This window comes from Etheostoma spectabile, unplaced genomic scaffold, assembly GCF_008692095.1.
Source record: "Etheostoma spectabile isolate EspeVRDwgs_2016 unplaced genomic scaffold, UIUC_Espe_1.0 scaffold00000445, whole genome shotgun sequence".
In the NCBI taxonomy this organism is placed as follows: domain Eukaryota; kingdom Metazoa; phylum Chordata; class Actinopteri; order Perciformes; family Percidae; genus Etheostoma; species Etheostoma spectabile.
Genome location: NW_022602603.1, coordinates 16700 through 36392, shown reverse-complemented (window position 1 = coordinate 36392; position 19693 = coordinate 16700). Strand labels below are relative to the sequence as shown.

Genomic DNA, 19693 nt, shown 5'->3' with positions numbered 1-19693 from the left:
AAAAAACTTTTAACATAATCAGAACTTCAAAGTTTTGTATTCTTTTTTAATTTATTCTCAATGCCAGATCGATGTGTACATTAATGAGAAAGCTGGCATCAATTTCACCGAGGTTAAAGGAGGACTAAGCACCAAAGCTCTGGCTAATGCCATCACCAGAACACATACAGATAAACAGGTACATGTTTTATTTTAATATAGTACTAAAAGAATATCCGTTGAACACAGTATACATGAGTCATCATGTATACTGTGTTCAAACAGATATTCTGGGCATTCTGTTGTATTGCTCTCATTGTGCACATGTCATTTCATATTTATTTTAAATACTGTATATCTTTATGCACTTTTGCAACAATTTTCACTTTGTTGTTATGCCAAACTGCGTTTTTTTGTACAAGTAGGGCCAACTCTGGGCAGAAACAATACAGTTAAATCTAGTTTCATCTTGTTTCCAGGCATGGGGTATTTCTACCCAACAGAGGACCAACAGAAAACATGTGATGTCTGTGGAGAGCAGGTATGAATGGAGATTTGGTTGCCATTGGCGCTATTGGAGTAAAGGCACACACCGTTCATTCAAACAAACTGCCATTACACAGAGCTGGATTAAAAGCAGCAAAGTATGTAGAAATAAAGGAAGAAATAAAAAAGGAAAACTAAACTTTACATTTACAAGAAGTTATGGTCATGTAGACAAAGAAAATAAGAAAATATGTGCAATGCCGGGGTAATTATGAGTGCAAATATATACCTCTGGTCATAGTAGGATTGACTGCAAAAGGAACCTCATCTCACCGTATCACTGATGCTCAGTGGGCTACAATGATGTTCTGAAATTAGCTTTTTGTCTTTCCTTAAGATGTACAGTAGTTGAACAAAAAGTTGACAAGTGCGAGAATTTGATATGTGGTGTGTGTACAATAATTTTAGGGTGAAACTACAAAAACAACACAAAATAGAATGTAAGGAATAATGTAACATTAAATGACCTGGTCATCATGCAAATGAGATCCACAAGGGGAGGGTAACGCATCAAACGTCTTGTATCAGCCTGAAGGGGTTCAATTCACATTAATGACAAGCTCACTCAACATTATCCATTTATTACACAGCTTATTACATGGCTTATTACCACTTACTCATACAGATGTTACCCGCTAATGACGCTTGCATCCGGTTGGGACAGTCAACTTAACAGCTAGTGAGCATGGCTCACCGGGGAAGCCAGGTGGCCACGGTGAGTGGGCTAACCATATCGCTCCTTACGCCCTCTCTCCCTTTGTGATTGGTTAATTAGCTGTATGAAGTCAGTATGAGCACAAATATTGATTTGAAAAAGTAATTTATGATTATTAAAATGTTCCCCAGACTCTATGATGAAAACTCCGTCCATGGCATCGGTCTGGTTTTTCTGTTATTTCTTAACAGCAGAATGCCATGATTGACCAATCAGAATCGAGTATTCAACAATGCTGTGTACTAACACAAATAGTGTTAGCTTTTAAATACCTTTATCATACTTTACAGTCATATCAACACAATATGTGACACAGGCTGGTGTTATCTGGAGCTGAGAAGGAGAAGGTGAAGAAGGAGGCCTTGGAGCTGTCGCTGAAGTATAGCTTTGTGACCCCACTCACATCCATGGTGGTCACCAAGCCTCTAGGGGAGAACACGGATGTACTCCATAAACCTAAGGAAGGTGAAATAACACAGGCACTGCCACCTCTTGTAGGGCCAAAAGGCAGTACATTGAAAACTCTTCGGGGGACATAGTCCTCTGTTACATTGTAAGTTGTAAGCGACACAAAACAAAACACAATGCAAAATCAACATTGTCTATCATCTTTTTTCAACAGTCTCTCTATGAAACAATTTGTAAATCCAGTTTAGACAGTGTTCTGTCATGACAGAAACAACTGTAAACTATTGATTGATTAATAACATAGGCCTACTGTATTTCATTCACTTTAGCACTGCAAATATGCTTTACAAAAACTGAATTACAACAATGATGAGAAATATATGGAAGAGGATTAAGGCACACGTGAAAAAAATTATTTGAGTTCTGAGAATAAACACAGAATTCTAAGATGAATGTCTTTAATAAATGCAAAATTAATTAGAAAGTCATTAATCTCAGAATTCTTACTCTATTCTTCAGATTCTGACTTTAAACTCAGAACTCAAAGAAATGTTCACATGTGGCGATACTCCTCTTCCAAATAAACAAATGCTGCATCAATTGTTAATGTGTTTAACCAAAAACCTTTTTGGATCACAAAAAACCTTACCTGAAGGTCTCCCACTAAAAAAACTACACATTGTTTTACTGTAAATAGAGATCTGTTCACAATTCCTGAGTAACCTGTCTGAAATTTGAAGAAACATGACTAAGGCATGTCCTTCATCCACCCCCATTCTGACACCTCTGCGTGTATTGACCACCTCATGAGTAAACATTTTGCTCTTCTTAGCAGTGGCATCAATGAGGTGGGTCCTTTTCCGAGAGTTTGACGCCACAGTGGAGAAAAAGAGAAAGAAGGCAATCAAAACACAGAAAAGTTGGCGCACTGCAGAGTAGTAAGGAGCTCTATTGTTACCAACAAACTTCCAAACTAAATTGTGTCTCACATAAAAAAGAGACACTGTTCAGAGCAGGGAACGTGGGGTCCCCTCCTGTTGATACATCTGGAGGGGACAGTACAGGCGAGTCCCTGGTGTCACAGATTCTGTTCAAAGATCCCTGCTGTGGCAATTATGTATATGTTATGTTCTTGTGTATTATGTTCTTCATCTGACTCTTCTTGGTCCCATTGGGTTAAGTTTTCTTACTTGTAAGAAAAACATGGACAGTGAAAGTGAAGTGATGCAGTGTTGGACTGAGCTTGAAAGCAAAACTCTTAGTTTGTTTTTCTACCTTCCAATCTCACTTGTTGTCATGATGTAAGATTTTGAATATAAGCGACCAAGCGTCAAGGTAAGGAGCTCAACATCTGGAGACCAGATGAAATGCTGTTGTGTTTTGTGAAATTATGTGTTCTTTGAAATGTAGTTGTTAAAGATGTCTCCCAGGTGGTAGCAGGTAAACTTAATTTTTGCAGTTCTAATCCTTCTAATGTTACTGTCATGGTTGGACAATCTCCTTAATGTGTCATTCTAATGATGGAAAATTGAATAGAAGTTTTTTTTTCTATTTGCATGATAACACACAGGAAAAGACAATGAGGGCAGCTCCACAAACATGTAGGCATGAAGTTTCAAAAACTACATTTCTGTGTCCTAAAGATATATTTTAAATATTCACCAACAAAAGATGTTTAGCAAAATTTTTTCAACAAACTAAAAATATGTTGAGGCAAAAACGGACGTTGCCACTAACAGATTATTCTAATATATGTATTGTGTATTAATGGTTTGTTTTAAGCTGTCTGAAAATGAGTATCAATAAATGCATTGTTCTCTTAAATTAATACAATATCATCTAAAGCCTTGAATAAATGTACATAACTTGCTTTGTGTAAATGTATTCACAGCATTTTTTCTGATTATAGTGTGTTTCCTACCATTGTGACAGATGAAGCATCTTATGGTAAAGTAAAAAGGGTTTAATTACCTAAGAATAACGCTGAATGAATGTGTCCACTGACTAATTATTTTAATAATATTGAAGAGAAAAAAAGATTTGCTAACATTTCATGTTTTGTAATTCATAATGTAAACTACTGTATGTCCCTGTTGGATCTAATTTCCAATAAAAACAATTTACTTTTTTTATGCCCCTTAGCCTAAACTTTCCACCAATATCTCTGAGCTTTTCCAGTTTTTGAGATATGTGCTAAAAGTCAAACAAACTTGATAGAGGTAGCCATGTCTACATACATACATAAATACAGCCAAATATGTAGTGAAGAATGTGTGTATTCCTCCTAGGGCCACAATTAAAATGTCAATAACAAACACCAAGCTTCTGGGGGAGAACACAGATGTGCTCCATAAACCTAAGGAAGGTGAAACAACACAAACTCATTGGGCAAAAAAGCAGTAGAGGGAAAGTTTACGGGGGACACAGCCCTGTATTAAGTTGAAAGTTGAAAGCAACGCACAAAACACACACAATGCAAAATCAAAATATCTAAAATATTACATGTCTATCATCAGAACAATTTTTGTTCACTTGTCAGTCTAGTTTAGACAGCATTCTGACATGACAGATCAGTCTGTAAACTATTGATTAATTAATAATATAGGCCTTTTGTATTTTACACCTTTGGCACTGCAAATATGCTTCAGAATTTTTTTTATATAACCCAAATGTTATGAAAACATACGGAAGAGGATTAAGGCCACATGTAAAAAAAAATTCAGAGTTTAAAGTCTCTAGTAAATCATGAAAATTCTAACCCCAGAACCGCTGGTGGATTGAAAAGGCATGCAGCTTTTGTTCAAAGAAAAACTTCTTTACCTAGAAACAAGCTGAAAATAAATGGCCAACATTATGAAAAAAAAAAAGCTCCAAAGTTGGGTCAAAAAACCTCATGTAGAACATGTCCAACTTCAAAAACTTTACAAAATCAACCATTAGAATCTCTCAGGACTACAATTAAAAATGTCAATCACATGATCTGATGTGATAAGAACATTTTCAAATGCAGGTACCAAAAAGTACCATTACACAGATTTTCAATTAGTAGGGCTTTCATGTGAAATCTATATGAAATTGATTTGCAATGTTGGTTAATACAATATACTCAAAAGCTTTAAAGAAAATTAATGTATTTACCTGGCTTGTGTAAATGCATTCACAGTTGATGTTTAATTCTTTATGGATCTTGTCTTAGATTATTTTGAAGCCGCAAAGATTCCCTACCGTGTGCCTGCCGAAACAACTAATGGTAAGGTATTATCTCAATGTGTAAATCATCATAATCATGGTTTAGTTATATATAAAATTGAAAGTTTGTGGTAATTCATTACGACTGATGATGGAGAAAAGGTGTGGAAGGTAATGAAAATAAAGACAGTTTTTGTAATAACTACATTTTACTGTTGCCTTTGTCAATAATATTGCATGGTGATATCACTGTTTAATAATGGCGGTTGTCTCATCATTATTGTTGTTAATGAATTTAACCTCAACAGAGGTGTTTATTTCAAACAGGCTTGGAAGCTGGACGGTATAAAGTGATGTCAAAGTTTGGATTTAATTAGCAGAAGTATTTTGCCAGCGGTACTGTTATTAGTTTTTTTTAAAGTTAGCACACTCTCACGACAGCTCTCTTTTCCCAGTAAGGCCTGAGATGACAATGTCTTCTGCCGTTGGCTTAGATGTGGTGAATTTACAGTTCGCAGCAACTTAACACGATTTAGTGTCTGGCTTTGTTTGGATATCTAGTGTCAGCAAAAATGCCTTTTAGTGAGTTTCCTTTTAGCAAAATTATCTCAGTGAATTTAAGCTGGGCTTTTATTGTGAAGGGTAGACAAAGAAAAGTCAGTGTTATGGCAGCGTTTTTTTTTTCAAGCTTTAGTGTGTGGCCATTAATTTTATTCACATTAATTCACTTTGACTTTATGTATTTTTATGTATGAATTGAAAAAAGTTTTGACAGTGTTGGATATTTGGTACCCAGGAAGCCAAGTAGATTGGATCAACAGTTCTCGAGATATTGAATGACACACACAAGCGCACGCACCGCACACACCACACACACACCACACACGCGCACACACACGCACACACACGCACACACACATGTGTCCTCAATTTATAGTCTGTCAATTTCTTTATAGAATTTCCCTTGTGTCACTGTAAGCTGGCAGAATATTCAAAATGAAGACTGACAACAAAGGCCTCAGATGTGTATACTGTAATACACATACGTACATGTGTATATAATAAGCCTAAAGTTATTTTTTTGATATGAATAAAGGGTGTATTTACTAAAAGGTCTGGTCTGTGACCTTAAAACTAACATAATTTGGCTTAACTGTTCTTCGGAATCTGAGAACACAATGGTACTCGTCTTTCATTCTTTATGTACGGGTGTGCTTTTACCTTTTGAACGTAATTCTCAAATGATACATGTTTACTGATACGAAAGTCAAGATTTTGGATAACTATTATCAAACACTATAATTCATCTTATAGTTAGTTAAATTGGTGAGCAACAATCATTTTCAGTTTCTCATTCTGCTGTGTGATGCTGTGTTCCTCTCTAGTTCCTCTTACCCACAGGTTTCTGCTAAAAGCTGAGAATCTGTTTTGATGTCACTGGAGACGTTCGCCTTAAACTACTTTACCATCCCAACAGAGGTCAGTAATGTTACTCTTTGTGCCATCAAAGTTTTTCTTAAATTCCTTTTTTCTTAAATTCCTTTAATTTTATTTTTAACTTTTTTAACTGATTTTGTGTAAAGCACTTTGAATTGCCCTGTTGCTGAAATGTGCTATTCAAATAAAGCTGCCTTGCTTTGCCTTACCTCAACAGCCCAGTCAATGAAACACTATTTTTTACTTTAGTTAAGGTCCAGTGCAACGTGTTTAGTTGTTTATTATCAAAATCGATGTTGTCACAAAATTGTCCTTTTTCATAAACATTTACCACCACCATCAATTCCAAGTATTCCTTTTGGCTTGAAATGTAAAAAAATTAAAACCAGCATATGTAATACCATAACTCATGATCAACCACTATCATAAGTCATATATTATTCTTTAAACTACTAACTACAGTGACCGGGAAATGTTGTCCTGTACACTTTTGAATCTTTATGAGATGGGAATGTTGAATGACAGTGCCTCACCGTCCCCCAGCTTATACTGTCCATCTTTGCTGTAACAAAGTAACTCACACAATAACTCACACAAGTACACAATAGGTGGTTGTTGTTTTTACTCTGGTTTGAACACATTTCCTAAGAGTAATAAGCCAACAAGGGTTTTGTATTTACAATAGTTCAAACTTATGTAGTCAAACCAGTTGAGCTGCTGTGAAGCTGAGTGCCATTGTGATGCATGGGATTGTCCTCTTCCTACTAACTGCTGTTCAAAGGTATGTGGGTTTGTATGAGCATAGGTAATAAACTTGTATCAAGGCACAGTTTACTGAGAACTGCAAAAGAAAAAAAATGGATCTTTGCCAAATCCACATAGCTAAACAAATACATGTAACACGTTGTTGCCAACCAACCAACAATGTAGGGTCAACTCTTTAAAATTAAGTCTTGTCTTCAAAGAAAAAGGAAAAAGTTAGACTGGACCTGTCTACAGTAAATCGTGGTGGTTACACTGTAACAAGAAATTCAGAGCAGGAAGTTATGTGCATTTTGACCTAGTAAGGGACTCGACTGGGACTAAATCAGAGCTAGACAAAACAGGGAGAGAGAGAGAGAGAGGGGTGGTGAGAGGGAGAGAGAGAGGGAGAGAGGGAGTAAGGAGGGAGAGAGAGAGAGAGGGAGGGAGAGAGGGAGGGACTATTCCTTGAGACAGGATGGTGACGCACTGTATGGTTCAATTTTCACCTGACTCATACACTTCTAGGCAACTGTGACAATGTGCACACCTGGTCTGAGGAGTGGAACTACAGTGGATTACAAAAACAGTAAGTAAGATGTTGGTTTTTATGAGGCTACTAATATAATTTGATATAATTTCTGATGTTACCGTACATATGTCCTGGCACTGTTTGCTGTTTTACTGTAATGCTTCAAGCTGTTTTAAGAAGAGACCATACAGTTCTCAGTAATTATGTTTATTAAGAGATTTGTGAACTTGACAAATTAGTCAGCAGACCAGGGAACAATTGGAGCCTGTTTATATCAAAAGAACAAAAGGGTTGCCATTGTTGCTACAAAGAAACAACTCCATATACCTGCTTGCATTTATGTATGTCTCTTCTTCCCTAGACCATAACCAAAGGCAAAATCCATCAACCAGCTTCTCTAACAGTTTGTCTCGATTCACTGCCTCCCATGCCGGTGGGCAGTTTCAGCCAGGATATCATCAAGTTGATTTTCCACCCTTAAGTCACGATAAGGACAAAGACGCTGAGAACAAACCTGACATGTCACTCCTGCAGAAAAGATGTTTGGAGAAAAATGCTGTAGGACTTAAATCTTTTGATGTGTCCCCAGGCAAAATGTTTCTTCCTGTACAGTCCATTTGGTGCATTGTACTGACTCTATGCATGTCAGTCTGTGGTTTGGAGATTCCTAAATATGAAGTCATTTGCTCAAAGGTACTGAACCTACATTTCCTGTGCTGCAGTAGTGTACATATAGTTTTTATTGACAGATTACACTTTTAATTTCCTTTTACTACTGTAGCCTGCTGTGACATTTTATTTTACTTTTTACTGATAAAGTGTTTTGTTTGCAAAATTTAATTAGACACAGGGGTATGACCATCTGCCATCTTGTCACAACATAGGGCTGGTGTATGTAGAACAGAACATAGCCCTCTGAACAGCAAATATTTACCATACAGATAATATTCAGTACAAATGTGATGCCACACATTAAACATATGTCAAATTCTGTCTCCATTTAGGGTCTCTCTGATTGCACCATCATGAGCCATGGGCATGTTACTGTAGCAGAGGACAACAATGCTGTGTATGTCCAAAACCTGACTCCATCTATTAAGCTCTGCTGCAAAGACAGTGCACCATGTACATTATGTCTGATGATAGACATAGAGATAAACATCCATCTGGATAAAGTCAGTGAGGATGAAGGCTCTGGGTATGAGGAAGAGGATTATAGCGAGGAGACGGAGAGGAATTCAAAAGGTAAAAACCAAAGCTACCAATGAAGTGTGCTGTCACATTACCACTTGTTATAAAATGACCATTCCGGTTGTTTTGTACGCTTAAATCCATTAATGAACCTTTATGTCATTGTCTGCCAAAGGATACCACGTTAAGATAAGATAAGATAAGATAAGATAGACTTGTTTAATCCCACACTGGGTTAAATGGGGGTTTATATACTATAATATAACTGAGGGTTACCAAGCTTTAAATGATGGTCTACCATCATGGAGGCTTATTTACATTACCGTCACATGGTTATTGATAGTGGAAACTATTTTGAGCAAGTTGGTGTAAAATTTCCTTAAAAACACTATGACAATGCAACTTTAACTTTAACTTTATTTTCATTGTTGATTGATCAACCTAGACAAATTATAAACAGGCTAACATGTTTACTGTAATCAACTTGAATCTAGTGGAGTAAAAAGTCACAGTAAAACAAAACAAAAAGGTATTTTTTGAAAAAAAATATCTGCATGCCTTCAATATGTTATGTATACTCAGTTTATAGTTAGCGTAATGGGTTAATACATGACCAATGCTGGTATTGCGTGTGTATTTGAAGTGGAAGTTTTCTACAGGTGTGTTTCCATGAATTCTCAGCCACACTTGTTTCTGTTGCAACAGCGTCTGTGACAGTGTGTTACAGCGTACCTACCATGCCCACGTGCAAGAAGGGGAGTTCAAGGTTAATCATACAGCTCTTTCTCTGCAAACCAAGCAAAGGTACTGTGGACCCCTGTACTGGAATATGAAGTCTGTACTGTCAATAGGGATGTACTGTACGCTCACTTCTGCTCATCTTGTCGTATAAACGATGTGTGTGTGTGTGTGTGTTGGTGTTTGTGACTTCTATAGATTTTAATGACGATTACTAAGCCTGCTGGGATTTCCTTCAGCAGCCATGTGATTGTTTATTCTTCTACACAACCAAAGCCATTGCAAAAAGTTGATGCTCCTTCTCTAGATGAAGGTATGATGTTTGCTCTTTTAACTAATAAGCACCTGTTGAACTCGTAACTAGCTTCCAGTAGTGACACATATCATTTTTCTTCAGTTTGCGTCCAGGAGCAGAAGGTACATGTAAGAGTGTCATGGTGAGTAATCCCCTACATAATTTAATTAATTTGTGTTGGTTTTACTTGTGCTGTCTAGTTTTTGTATTTGGGGAAATTAACCATTTTTTTCTTTCCTTTCTTTCAGTGCCGAGTTTCAGCTGTGTAGTTGACCAAAGATGAATTGGGTGGAGCTGCAGTTTGGCAGGAATAAAAGCCTCCCCTTTGTTTGTGTCCAGTATGAGAAGAATGGAATCTGTCAGGTCAGTGTTAGATATCAGTGCTAATTTTGGGTGCACTCACATTTATTCATTTATTTTTTTTGCTTCTTTTTGCAGAGGTAAAGAAAATATTCAGATCCTTTGCTTAAGTAAATGTAACAAACAATGTAAAAAAGAGTAATGTGTTCAAAATAACAGTGAAGTAAAAATTAAAAGCATACATAGGGTATAAGCGCAAAAGTACTCAGAATGGGGCCTTTAGATGTTTATTTAAAGGACTGCATTATTATTATCCAGGCATTTGATACAGCAATGCGTTATTTTACAAGCTGATCATGTTTTGTATTTAAAATGTCTGCATAGTAGTACACTCAACAAAACCATGTCCATGAATCAAATACACCATTGTGTTTCGGCTTGAGCCTTCTCTGTCTGAAATTCAATATATTAACATAAAATGGAAGTCAAGTAAAGTACAGGTTACCAATAGTACTTGAGTAAATGTTCCTATAGTCACTCTCCACCAATGGCTTCTCACTCTCATTAAAGCCATGATGTGTTAAATGTTACTTTATAGATCTGGAATAGGACAACCATCCCTCTGCATTCTGTGACCCCCTGCATGTGTCTTCAGGTACCATCACTTAAACATCATGATTACTTGTGGCTACGTACCACATCTACATTTCAACAATGTTGTGTCTACACAGAACTTAACACATGTGTGTGTGTGTGTGTGTGTGTGTGTGTGTGGTGTAGGTATGGGATGAGGATGATCAGAGGTCTATACGCACTCAAAGCTGCCCCTTCATTAATAACACAGGTGATATGTCACTTTCTTTCTGGTTTCACATGGTGAATAGTGAATGGTTTACAATTGGTTGGCTGAAGTTTCCTGTGTGTCTATTTTAGATTTTCTCCAAAGGAGCGTATGGCAGAATGTGTCAGTGTTTGTAAGTGTGGGACAATTAAACAACTACCACACAATGCTGTCATGGAACCTGTCGGCCCCCTGCAGGCTGGAGGGTGAAGTGTGGCCCTGCCAGAAGAGAAACAGCTACTGCAGAGAAGTGAAGGGCTTTAGACAACACTGGAAATGGCACATGGAGACAAACAGTAAAGGGCAATGGGTAAGAAACTTTAATACTGAGGGTTTCATCCCTCGTTTTATGCCTGCCATGTTTGTTTTTGTTAACTTCAAAAATGCTTTTTTTCCTCACTTTTTTTAAATCCCATCTGCTTTAACAGCACACACACACACACACACACACCACACACACACACACACACACACACACACACACACACACACACACCACACACACACACACATATATACTGTATATACATATGTACGTATGTATCAGCTTATCTCAACTTTTAATTTGCAGCTGTATAATGTTAAAACTGAACAAACTATCTTTGTTGAACTGTATATTCAAGATGCTAAATGTTATACACATTTATCCAATTCTCAAATGACATATTTGGTTTATTGGAAACTTTGGAAATGCCTGGCTGCACAGCATGCGTCTTTAATGACCCAAGATGTATGATTGTGTCCTCTTCAGGAGACAATAAGGGTGTTTGAAGACATCCACGTTCAGCTCTCATCATGTGTGATGGTAAAGTACTCACAACCATCCTGTGAGTCATACAGTGTATTTACTTAGTTACCAATGTTCAATAACTCATTTATGTTTATCCATTTGTGCAGGTGGAAGTAAAGGGAATGGGAAGTGTGCTGGGTCCATTCTGTTTAAAAAACAGTGAGTCTGAAAGTTTATCCTCAACACAAACTGGGGTTGTTTGGGACTATTTTTCATATATACAGCACCTGTTTCTTTAACTTTTTATGGACAGGGTTTTTCTTTTGTACTAGGCCTACTTGCAGACAGATCACACTGGATTCTCCTGGTTGTTGGTGTAATGCTGCTGGTTGCATTACTGTGCTCATATTTTATCTCCTTCATGACTTCGTCAAGAGTGAGTTTCTTTTTTTCTTTTTGCATTAAGTGTCTTAACATGTAAGAATATCAGGACAAACATACCGTGCACAAAGAAGACAAAGCAGTGTCTAATTTCTCTTATCTGGAATTTGTAAACAACCCATGATAAATGCGCTGTCCACGTTAACTGTATTCCTCAAGCACTTACCAAAATTTTCCTTTCATTTGCCACACAGACCAAATGTTGTTTACTATATCTGGGATTGTTCATCAAAGTGTGCAGTGTGCATACAATTTACCCACATTTAAAGTTCAAGGAATCATTTATTTGTGCACTAGACGATACATATCCCTGTAGTGTATTTCTGCTTAGCCCTATGGTATGTTTACTTTTCATTTACAAAATTTTATAGAATGGCATGGAGCTGGCATCATGGCGGATTTGTAAAGAGTGAGTTTTTTCTTTTAATACTACTACTTGTCATAAAAAGGATCATTAAGTCATGATTAAACAACTCTCTGACATCGCCCCCCCCCCCCCCTCCGTGCCCCATGTTTTTCCTCTCTGAAGTTGGCAGAAACGGTGTATGGTGGTGTTGCTGAGCCCCCCAGATGTGGATGATGGTGTTTCAGAGTCAGTATGTCGGCTTGGCTCCCAGCTCTTTAACCAGGGCTTCAGTGTGTCTGTGGATCAGTGGAGCAGGAAGGAGCAGTGCACTATGGGGCCTCTGCCATGGCTGCACTCCCAGTTGTTGGAGATGAAAAGCCTGGGCGGCCGAGTTGTGCTCGTCTTGACCCGCAAAGCCTTGGAGAGAGCAGAGGAATGGACCCATGGAAATGAAGAGGTTAGCAAGATGAAGGAAGACAAGGGTCTCCCTCAGATATGTTCCCCTTACTCTGATGTGTTCACGGCCTCCCTATGCCTCATTCAAGCGGACAAGCAGCTGGGCATAGCTGGAGAACATTTTCTTCTGGTGGAATTTGACTCCCATCCAAGAATTGACAGAAGACTACCGGAGCTTCTTCAGGGGCTGCCCCTGTTCCAGCTTCCCTCTCAGATCCAGGCTCTGTTGTCTGAACTTACTGTGGGATGGACAGGGAGGGGGTCAGGTAGAAGGACATGGACAAGGTGGAAATGGAGTGCAAAGACTAAAGAGGGAAAAGATAAGCAGAAGGCATCACACTGTAAATAGGTTGCAGTTGAGAGAAACTTGGGGACAACGCCTTTTAAGTTCCCATAAATTATTGTTGCATATTATCTGTGCTGATATCTGAAAGACTGTTCATCCAAATTGTGGATAAGAAAAATATACGTCACTAAAGGCTGACTGGCAATGATCTATATTGTTGTTATGTTAAACAATTCCATGACATGGCCAACAACAATATATCCATCCCTCATTACTTTTTTGACTACACTTTTCTGTCTCGAGTTACTAGAACCAAAACCGGTTTATTTTTTCTTAAGATGTTAAGTAATTTCCTAACAAACGGCTGTACATCGCAAGTTTTAGTTTTAAAATTACTTAAATAGGAGTAATTTGTCAAAGACTATTTTCAGCTGCAGATTTGATGTGTTAGCAAACAGCTGGGCAGCAGGAGGAGTTTGTGGGACTGGCTCAAATGTTCATTGTTGAAGGAAAATGTCACAAAATGCACCAATGTCAAAAGTGTTTTTAGTGTTTTTTGGGCAATAGCAATGGTCTATAATGCAGAGGAATACGTTATATAAGGCTTTGGCTACACAGACTACTTCTTAAATTTAAATCATTGTTTGTTGTTGTCTTGTCATCAAATTTGTTGAGTAGAAAAATATAGATAAGATCAGACTTATCCTTTAACCTAAACTCTTACAGCCTAGTTATATCGATATACTGTAAGTCTGTCAACACTTGTCTATAAATAATGTGCTTATTTAGTGCATGGCCGATTCCGGATGGTGATTGGCCATCTCTGAGTGAAGAGCGGCGGATCTTATTGGTGTAATCTGGTGTCACTGCAAGGACACACAGAAGTGCTTGTTAAAACAATCCATTACATCCCGGCGGGGCGGTGGTTTGAGGGTGCTGATTGCTCCGCCCGCTCGGGATGTTTGGTTGTTCTCCGTAATCAAACACAAAGGAGTGTTGAAGTGTGAAAAGCGCGTGTCGGCTCTATTCGCAGCATTTAAACATTACTTAGGAGAAGAGAGTTCAAACTCGACGCACATAAAGGAGGTAAAGTAAAACCCTTAACTTTTGTCTAGAGTTTGTATTCAGGTCCACTTAAATGATTGGTGCGGTATTTGTAAAGGTACAGCTGTATGGCAGTAAGTAGTAATATATTATTGCTGTCAGGTTATTGTAGTGGAGTCAAAAGTACAATGTAATGTCTCTAGCATGTAGTGAAGTAAAAGTATAAAGTTGCATTAAGTACAATTAAAATACAAAAGTAAAGTAAGTGAGTAAAATGTACTTTACTTTCCACCATTAGTGCCACAAACAGACTCCCAAAGTCTGTTTTGTACCTGGTGGAGCTTCTTTTCTTTTTTTTAGGTAGAGTCACATATAGCATATACTTTATTCTGTCATCCATTTGTTCTTAACTTGAAGCATCATTTAACAAACCTGGGTGTGATATTTAGGAGAGAAACAAATGTATCTTGTGGACCTGGTGGGACAGATGGGAGTAAGGATGCTTCACAGGAACCCGCTGCAGGCTGCCTGGCTTTGTTGTCTGTTGGCTGTTCAGGTGCACAGCTGTCCAGATACCTGCAGCAAGTGTTCAGGCCCAGAAAATGACCAGTGTGAGGAATGTAAAGCAGGATGGACACTCCATAATAACACCTGTGTAGGTACTGTATACAAAACCTATTATCACATATGTGTATGGCATGAATCATGCATACTACTGGTCCGAAGGGCTGCAGCCTCTGCCGTGACCGAGGCAAAGCAGCGGGTGTGGGAGAAGTTCGGAGAAGATATGGAGAAGGACTTTCGGTCGGCACCAAGGTGCTTCTGGAAACCGTTCGCCACCTCAGGAGGGGAAGCGAGGAATCATCCAAGCTGTATACAGTAAGGATGGGACGTTGTTGACCTCAACTGAGGAGGTAATAGGGCGGTGGAAGGAGCACTTTGAGGAACTCCTAAATCCAGCTGACACGCCCTCTGTGTAGAGGCAGAGCTGGAGGATGATGGGGGATTGTCGTCAATTTCCCTGGTGGAAGTCGCTGAGGTAGTCAAACAACTCCACAGCGGCAAAGCCCCAGGGATTGATGAGATCCGTCCAGAAATGCTGAAGGCTCTGGGTGTGGAGGGGCTGTCTTGGTTGACACGCCTCTTCAACATTGCGTGGAAGTCTGGGACGGTGCCTAAGGAATGGCAGACCGGGGTGGTGGTTCCCCTCTTCAAAAAGGGGGACCAGAGGGTGTGTGCCAATTACAGGGCTATCACACTTCTCAGCCTCCCTGGTAAAGTCTACTCCAAGGTGCTGGAAAGGAGGGTTCGGCCGATAGTCAAACCTCGGATTGAAGAGGAACAATGCGGATTCCGTCCCGGTCGTGGAACACGGATCAGATCTTTACTCTCGCAAGGATCTTGGAGGGGGCCTGGGAGTATGCCCAACCAGTCTACATGTGTTTTGTGGATCTGGAGAAGGCGTATGACCGGGTCCCCCGGTAGAAATTGTGGGAGGTGCTGCGGAATATGGGGTGAGGGGGTCCCTTCTCAGGGCCATCCAATCTCTGTATGACCAAAGCGAGAGCTGTGTCCGGGTTCTCGGCAGTAAGTCGGACTCGTTCCAGGTGAGGGTTGGCCTCCGCCAGGGCTGCGCTTTGTCACCGATCCTGTTTGTAATATTTATGGACAGGATATTGAGGCGTAGTCGGGGCGGGAGGGGTTGCAGTTCGGTGGGCTCGGGATCTCATCGCTGCTTTTTGCAGATGATGTGGTCCTGATGGCATCATCGGTCTGTGACCTTCAGCACTCACTGGATCGGTTCGCAGCCGAGTGTGAAGCGGCTGGGATGAGGATCAGCACCTCTAAATCTGAGGCCATGGTTCTCAGCAGGAAACCGATGGAGTGTTTTCTTCGGGTGGGGAATGAGTCCTTACCCCAAGTGAAGGAGTTTAAGTACCTTGGGGTCTTGTTCGCAAGTGAGGGGACCATGGAGCGTGAGATTGGTCGGAGAATCGGAGCAGCCGGTGCGGTATTACATTCCGTTTATCGCACCGTTGTGACGAAAAGAGAGCTGAGCCAGAAGGCAAAGCTCTCGATCTACCGAGCAATTTTCGTTCCTACCCTCACCTATGGTCATGAAGGCTGGGTCATGACCGAAAGAACGAGATCCAGGGTACAAGCGGCCGAAATGGGTTTCCTCAGGAGGGTGGCTGGCGTCTCCCTTAGAGATAGGGTGAGAAGTTCAGTCATCTGAGAGGAGCTCGGAGTAGAGCCGCTGCTCCTTCGCATCGAAAGGAGCCGGTTGAGGTGGTTCGGGCATCTGGTAAGGATGCCTCCTGGGCGCCTCCCTAGGGAGGTGTTCCAGGCACGTCCAGCTGGGAGAGGCCTCGGGGAAGACCCAGGACTAGGTGGAGAGATTATATCTCCAACCTGGCCTGGGAACGCCTCGGGATCCCCCAGTCGGAGCTGGTTGATGTGGCTCGGGAAAGGGAAGTTTGGGGTCCCCTACTGGAGCTGCTGCCCCCGCGACCCGATACCGGATAAAGCGGATGAAGATGGATGGATGGATGAATCATGCACACTAGTGTTCTAAATGTTTTTCTGTTTTGATCTGTTTTAGACGTTGATGAGTGTGGCACGGAGCTGGGTATCTGTCCTACAAACAGCTACTGCTTCAATACAGAGGGTTCCTTTAAGTGCAGAGGTCAGTTGTTTAGAATTTGAGTAAAAACACAACATGAAGGCATTTTCTAAAGGAGTAGAAATTAAATTAAAATGTCAGATGTGTCCTAAATTTGTTTTGCTCAACCAGCAGTCAAATATATAAAGATATTAAATTTAAAATGAAATAAAAGAGAAAGAAGCAGCAAATCCTAACCTTTGGGCAGCTGGAACCAGTGAAAGATTGATATATTTGACTGAACAATTCATTAATTCTTTTAAGAAAAAAAGTTGTCTCTCCCTTCCTAGTCACTGACTAATCCAGGCAAACTGAGCCCCAAAACCACAAAAAGGGGGTAAAAAGTTATCAGACAAAACAAAAATATATAACAAACAAATTATATTGTTAGTTAAATAACTATAATGTAGAGTAAACTGAAAACACCATCCATATACTGTATAGTATGCAATTTAAGCATCACTGCATAAACTCTTGTAACAGGAGACATTAAATCACGTACATCTACAAAATAACGCATAACATAATAAAGTCCAACAAGTACTCCATTGTGTCCCTTGATGACCACTGTCAGTAACTACAGTTGTATGTTTGTTCCATTTTAATAGCTGCCCTGGAGAGCCTAAATATTAAATCACGCTAATGCACATTTCACTCATATACATTGTTTTGTAAATAAAGAAATGAAATGGTCACTCTTTCCTCAGGCTGTGACCCGGCCTGTGTGGGCTGCATGGGTAGCGGACCAGCACGCTGCAGGAAATGTGCCTCTGGGTACACACTGACAGGGTCCAAGTGTTTGGGTAATTGCTTAAAAAGAGAATATGTTTTAAGTAATTTTTCTTCAGCATACATTCCTTATGTGTTCCTGGGGAGCTGCAGTGATATACAAGTCTCTGATGAGATGAAATCTTTGTTTTTGTAGATATAGATGAATGTAGTGACAGGGTACTTGCCTGTCATGGTCTGGATGAGATTTGTACCAACACAGAAGGCTCCTTCCGCTGTGACTGTGCTGAAGGATTCATCCATAGGGACGGCGTCTGTGTGAAGAAGCAGCAGCCTGGTGAGTCTCATCATACACACAATCATGTGAATATTGCAACACACTGCAACCTCTCACATGTTTAACTCCCTTTGCAGGTGTTCAGGGAAAAGGTCTGTTTGAGGATATTCAGGATGACGAGGTGGAGGTGTTGCAGCAGATGATGTTTGGGGTGGTGCTTTGCGCTCTGGCCACGCTGGCTGCTAAGGGGGATTTGGTTTACACATCTGTATTCATGGGAGCAGTGGCAGCCATGGCAGGGTACTGGCTTTCTGACAGGGGAGACCGTTTGTTAGACAGCTTCTTAAAGGGACGTTAAAGCTCAAAACAACTTTACCATTTAATGTGACATTGCTCAGCAAGGCCTAAAATAATCCCTGCTACTATAAAATGTCACACTTTAAACAACTGTCCAGCTGTATCACTTTTCTGTAATGAGCTGGAAGCGCTTTTTATTGTTTTCAAGCAGCTAATTAGTTCTGGCATTTGGAGCCATCAACAACAATGGTGTCAATTGTAGCTTGAATGAAGAAGAATTTACAGCTTGCTTGAATATGTTTGCAGAAACCATGTACTGTATGAGATTTGCTTCTTATATTGTAACAATGGCACTGCATATGTAACATGCACATGTATACTATATAGTAATTACACAATTAATTAATTAAATAATTTAAACAAAATTATTACTAAATCACATTAGTTGCCTGTAATGATCAGCTTCAGTATGCGGTGCACAGATCTTATCAAGCAGAGATAACTAAGGATCTTAAGCTTCTGTATGGAAGGGGCGGGATCATTTGAACTGTTCTGCGCTGAAACGATGCAAAGGCTCATGGGAAAGACATGTTCTGAACAGTCATTTCCCTAGTTAAAGTGTGTTTTTTTTTATAATGTTCTGTTTTTGTTGGTTGGGTGTGCATTTATTTTTATATCTGGGTTTTAGTTTTGTATTGTTGATTTAGGATTCATGTTTATCTACATTTATTGTTCCATGGTCGAGACCTGGGTAGGGACTGATGGAGTCTGGGCAGCAAACAGAGATTGGAAATAAATAATTTCTGTCTCTAGAGCGAATTGTTCTATACAGCACAGGACATCACAAAGGAAAAAATAAATAAAACATATATATAAAAAAAGTATTTATCTAGTATTGGGAAGTGACCTAATGATCCATTACGGTAATGTTTCTTTGCATGTTTAACTCAACCAGAAAATAAAAAAAATTTCAAATGATTTTTTTAGTAATGAATACAAATGTAAACTTGATTTGTCTACTGCATCAACTTACTGCTCTATGCTAATACAACGTAACCCCTTAAATTTCACCTTGTGTAAAAACTAAGACGGTTTGAGGTAACGGGTTTCCCCGCAAATTTCTAGTGAAGTCAACTAATTTGGGATAACAGTGCTCATTTTGTCTTAAGAATATAAAACACTGAAATAAAATTCCTGTGTCAACATACTGTATACCCAGGATTCCTCTTTTTTATCATTTTGCAAGACACTTGTTATTTCCATCTGTTGAGTAATGTATAATATTGAGTATTAAAACCCAGGACTTCTGATATTGGAATGATGGAGGTAGAAATAGTTATTAAGTTTACTGAACTTTGCTATTTTAACCACATAGTATTACAGTATTCCTACCATTTGTTTTTTTGCAGTAATAATTACAGGACTAGATTATTATAATGAGTTATATTAAAATTTAAACTGATTTGAAAATAGTGCACACTTCTACTTACTAGTGTGCTTGGTTACAACATAC

At 39.3% G+C, this 19693-nt stretch overlaps 3 protein-coding genes and 1 long non-coding RNA gene across 4 annotated transcripts; all 4 read left to right on the top strand.

The window, feature by feature from the left end:
- The first annotated feature begins 6 nt into the window (after positions 1-6).
- Positions 7-521, top strand: LOC116674506 (uncharacterized). Its single transcript, XR_004328118.1, has 2 exons — positions 7-178; positions 459-521. It is a non-coding gene; the product is annotated as an uncharacterized LOC116674506 (long non-coding RNA).
- Positions 522-7456: 6935 nt separating this feature from the next.
- On the top strand, positions 7457-10044 carry LOC116674505 (uncharacterized). The gene is made up of 5 exons (XM_032506941.1): positions 7457-7604; positions 7909-8240; positions 8552-8792; positions 9444-9504; positions 10020-10044. Exons 1-5 carry the CDS (start codon positions 7556-7558, stop codon positions 10042-10044), a joined length of 708 nt encoding a protein of 235 aa, XP_032362832.1. The 5' UTR covers positions 7457-7555.
- LOC116674502 (interleukin-17 receptor C-like) lies at positions 10028-13848 on the top strand. Its single transcript, XM_032506939.1, is given in 10 exon segments — positions 10028-10134; positions 10670-10726; positions 10852-10915; positions 11005-11222; positions 11664-11717; positions 11810-11861; positions 11975-12028; positions 12031-12082; positions 12455-12496; positions 12613-13848. Coding segments are annotated over 10 exon segments (1347 nt in total). The 5' UTR covers positions 10028-10050; the 3' UTR covers positions 13283-13848.
- On the top strand, positions 13751-19385 carry LOC116674504 (protein disulfide isomerase Creld1-like). Its single transcript, XM_032506940.1, has 7 exons — positions 13751-13764; positions 14005-14257; positions 14772-14874; positions 16818-16901; positions 17585-17680; positions 17803-17943; positions 18021-19385. Exons 1-7 carry the CDS (start codon positions 13751-13753, stop codon positions 18239-18241), a joined length of 912 nt encoding a protein of 303 aa, XP_032362831.1. The 3' UTR covers positions 18242-19385.
- Positions 19386-19693: the final 308 nt, after the last annotated feature.

Coding starts and splice junctions, on each gene's coding strand:
- LOC116674505 (XM_032506941.1), top strand. CDS start 7,556: ATGTGCACACCTGGTCTGAGGAGTGGAACTACAGTGGATTACAAAAAC. Junction 8,793..9,443: donor GACGGAGAGGAATTCAAAAG/GTAAAAACCAAA, acceptor CTGTTGCAACAG/CGTCTGTGACAGTGTGTTAC. Junction 9,505..10,019: donor TGCAAGAAGGGGAGTTCAAG/GTTAATCATACA, acceptor CCTTTCTTTCAG/TGCCGAGTTTCAGCTGTGTA.
- LOC116674504 (XM_032506940.1), top strand. Junction 14,258..14,771: donor ACTCGACGCACATAAAGGAG/GTAAAGTAAAAC, acceptor TTGGCTGTTCAG/GTGCACAGCTGTCCAGATAC. Junction 14,875..16,817: donor CCATAATAACACCTGTGTAG/GTACTGTATACA, acceptor GATCTGTTTTAG/ACGTTGATGAGTGTGGCACG.